This window comes from Hipposideros armiger, unplaced genomic scaffold (assembly GCF_001890085.2).
Source record: "Hipposideros armiger isolate ML-2016 unplaced genomic scaffold, ASM189008v1 scaffold_19, whole genome shotgun sequence".
Lineage (NCBI taxonomy): Eukaryota > Metazoa > Chordata > Mammalia > Chiroptera > Hipposideridae > Hipposideros > Hipposideros armiger.
Genome location: NW_017731369.1, coordinates 2,014,611 through 2,018,076, shown reverse-complemented (window position 1 = coordinate 2,018,076; position 3,466 = coordinate 2,014,611). Strand labels below are relative to the sequence as shown.

At 37.2% G+C, this 3,466-nt stretch overlaps 1 protein-coding gene across 1 annotated transcript in view; it reads right to left on the bottom strand.

The window, feature by feature from the left end:
• The window catches only part of GAN (gigaxonin), a 62,441-nt gene that overhangs the window by 16,256 nt on the left and 42,719 nt on the right, over positions 1–3,466 (bottom strand). Inside the window, exons 6-7 of the mRNA XM_019634768.1 lie at positions 3,332–3,372; positions 2,607–2,756 (exon numbers count right to left, since the gene is read on the bottom strand). Coding sequence (XP_019490313.1) covers positions 2,607–2,756; positions 3,332–3,372 — 191 coding nt within the window. The remainder of the gene's footprint in view (positions 1–2,606; positions 2,757–3,331; positions 3,373–3,466) is intronic.

Sequence of the window (3,466 nt, the reverse complement as noted above, 5' to 3'; positions counted from 1 at the left end):
AAACAAAGTGGTAAAGGGAACAAAGAAACGTGCCAAACAAATGAAAAAAAGCAATGTTTTACCTCATTCATTGGTGGCAATGCAGTCCATGAATTTGCATCTGGGTCATATTTTTCTCCTGAGCTCAGGGTCTGCTTATTTTCATCTTGGCCCCCAAATACAAACAAAAATCCTTCTGCAAAAAATCAAAGGAGACATGCAGGAAAGTTGAATCTTAAGTCTTGAGCATCTTCTGTTGAATATAAATGCTATAGTTGAAGAGACAGTAGTAGAGAAACCTTCTCTGACAACAACAATGGATTCGAGATCTTTATCACATTTCATTTGCTCCTTGGTGATAGAGCCATCAAATTTGTGAGTCACTTTGACCATTTTACCTCACTCAGTATGTTTGAGTGGATGCCCTGTGCTCTACAGCATAAAAGGAAGACGGACACCACCCACTCAGTCACCAAGCAGCTCTGGCTTATCTCAGTTTATATATTCTCAGGAAATAGTCAACCTTTCTTTTAATGGCTCTGAGGGGATGAAAAAGAGAAATCTAAACCCCAGGCCCACAGAAAATGTGGTTTCTGGCAGGAAAGCCCCTCCAAAGTTCTAACCCTCAGATGAAGGCCAACCAGAACTAGAAACCAGATTTAAATCTCCTTGTTTGTCTAGGAAACCTTAAGGTCTGAATTTGATTTATAGTAATTCCAAATTAGTAGTGTTTTCAGGCAACTGGCAGAAACAAATATAAAACTTCTATTGAAGAAAGTACCATTATCTAAACTTTAGATTCTAACATTCTAAGATGTTAAAGCATCAGATTATTCCTACAAACACTTTTTAAGAAAATGATCAGCACCGCACCAAAGGTACTCAGGTATACAAAGAAACTAGGCCCTATGAAGAAGAGCCAGCAGAAGCAGACCACAGGAAGTAGTCTTGCCAAGATTTCAAATTTCAAATACTGCACTAATCAGAAAGACTTAAACAATAATGCTTATTATGTTTGAAAAATAAAAAACAAATCTGAAGACAAATTTTCTTGGAAGTGGGACTACAGAAGTCACTTGCAGGTTTAAAACAGATTTAAAGAGAATTTCTAGAAATAAAAAAAGAAAAAAACGTAATTAAAAATTCGGTGGATGGATTTAATGGCTGATCCATCAGTTAAAGAGAGAATTCATTAAGTGGAAGATAAATCAAAATAAATCACAAAGAAGGCAATATGGAGCGGCGAAAAGATGGAAAACAAAACAAAACAAAAGAGAAAACAGGAGACAGAGGATGGAGTAAAAAAGTCTAACCATGTTTAATCTAACTTCCAAAAGCAGGGGCAATATTTGAAGATATAATAAATAAGAATTTTCCAGATTTGATGAAAAGTCAAGCCACAGTCAAGATGTCCAACAACCCCCAAATATGGTAAAATTTGAAATAAGATGTGCACCTAATTAAGCACATTGTAGTGAAATGGTAGAAAACAAAGACCAATAAAATAAAATAAAATAAAATAAACACCTTAATATAGCCCAGAGAAAAGACAGATTTTTTTGAGTGACTACTAACTTAACGAGAGCCAGAAGTAAATGGAAAGATATCTTCAATGTACTGAAAAATAATAGATACCAACCTAAAATTCTATACCCAACCAAGATCCTTTAAGAATGAAGGCAAAATAATGACCGACATTAAAGGCTATTCAAAGGGGTGAACTTCAGAGCGAAGTAAAATGAATCCTAGGTGGAAAGACTGAGGAGTAGGAAGAAAGGAAAAACAAAGAAAGTGGTAAGAATGTGGGTAAATCTAAACCAACTCTATCTACCTATAGACATATATATATATATATATATATATATATATATATATATATATATATATATAAAACACAAAACAAATAATGTACATATGTAAATATTTTATTCCTAAATAATCATTGTTTAATACTGTAAGACTGTGGAACATGAAAACTAGAGTATAAATGTACNTCTTTCTGTCTTTTCACCACTGCTTGAAAATTCCAAGATTCAGATGCCATGCATCAAGATGTCACTCAATTCCTGCCCAAAATAATTTAGTTGAGAGGGCACAGACAGTGAGAGAATATATTATGAGTTTATCCCAGTACTTACAGATGTAAAATACCTATGGCACTGAACAAAGCTTTGGCTTAATGATGCACTCCCTGCCTACACCGGGGAATAGTAATAAAGATACAGTGCTCTGAACAGCTCACGTGAGCCATCTGTTTTCACTCTACCCAGTAAGCAGTGGTAGTTCTTTACCTGTAGATTAATATGTCTCCCCAGTACTGTATGATGATTAAGAAACCAGGTTTGGAAGGTCTGGTTGCTTCCTAGGTCAGTGCACTCACAACGCCTTTATCAAGTGCAGTCCTTAGACACAGCAGTGCTAGAGCCCACCGGCTGGGTAAACGCTCATGTACTGTTGTTTCCTATCTTGGTATATGGCTGATGCTAATGAAGGCAAGCTACCAACAGAGAGAGAATTCTATAACATTAACTCTCTTAACACTATCAATCAGATTAAAAGGCATACGTAGGAAACAAAGAAGCATTAACGAGAAAATCCAGTTTGTAATCACAAGATACAGTTCTCACCTTTCTGACCATGGTTAAATCAGGTTGCTTCGTCCAGGTTTTAGAATAAATATCATAACACTCCATGGAAATTAGCTCTTTATCACCATCCTCTCCTCCTAAAATGTACAGCATTCCATCTATCTCCACAATTCCAAAGTTATGTCTTGCCTGAAAAGACATCAAAGATCTTTGTATACAAAAGGCCAGCTATTATATCGAAAGCTGATAGTTATACATTTAATAAAAATAACAGCTATCATTATATTCCAGGTTCCAGCAAAGAAGGGCCATACTCAAAACCATCTCTCTCAAATATTTCCGATTCCCCTAGCACCTCACTCTTTTACTGCAATAGATAGATAACTCAAGCCCAGGAATTTCTCAAAACAAGGGATTACCTGCATGGTAGATTCATGGTCAGAATCATTACTTTTTACTTATAAGAGCTCACAACACAAAAAAGAAATATTACCTTCTGGTTCAATAAAATTATCTGTTTTTAGCAATGGGCTATAATTGTTTCCAAATTGATGTGTGAAAGGCCAAGAACCACAGCAACAGGACCACAGGACTGCCTGTGGTGCGAGAGGCAGGGGGGACAACAGGCTCTTGCTAAGGCTATCGGCAGTGACAGAAGCCCGAGCTGTGTCACATTCATTCATCGATTCTTTCCTTAGTCCCCTATGTGCCCAGCACTATTCTAGCGCTGAACAGACAAAGTCCCCTGGCGTCAAAGAGCTTACATGAACACTGTAAAACTCCCGAGACTGTGAGAAGGTGCTACCTGGTATGAAGAGAGAGAAGGCAGGGTAGGAGAGACAGGATTGCTAAGGGGCTGGAGTGAAGGCTGCCCTGACAAGGTGCTATGTGGACAAACA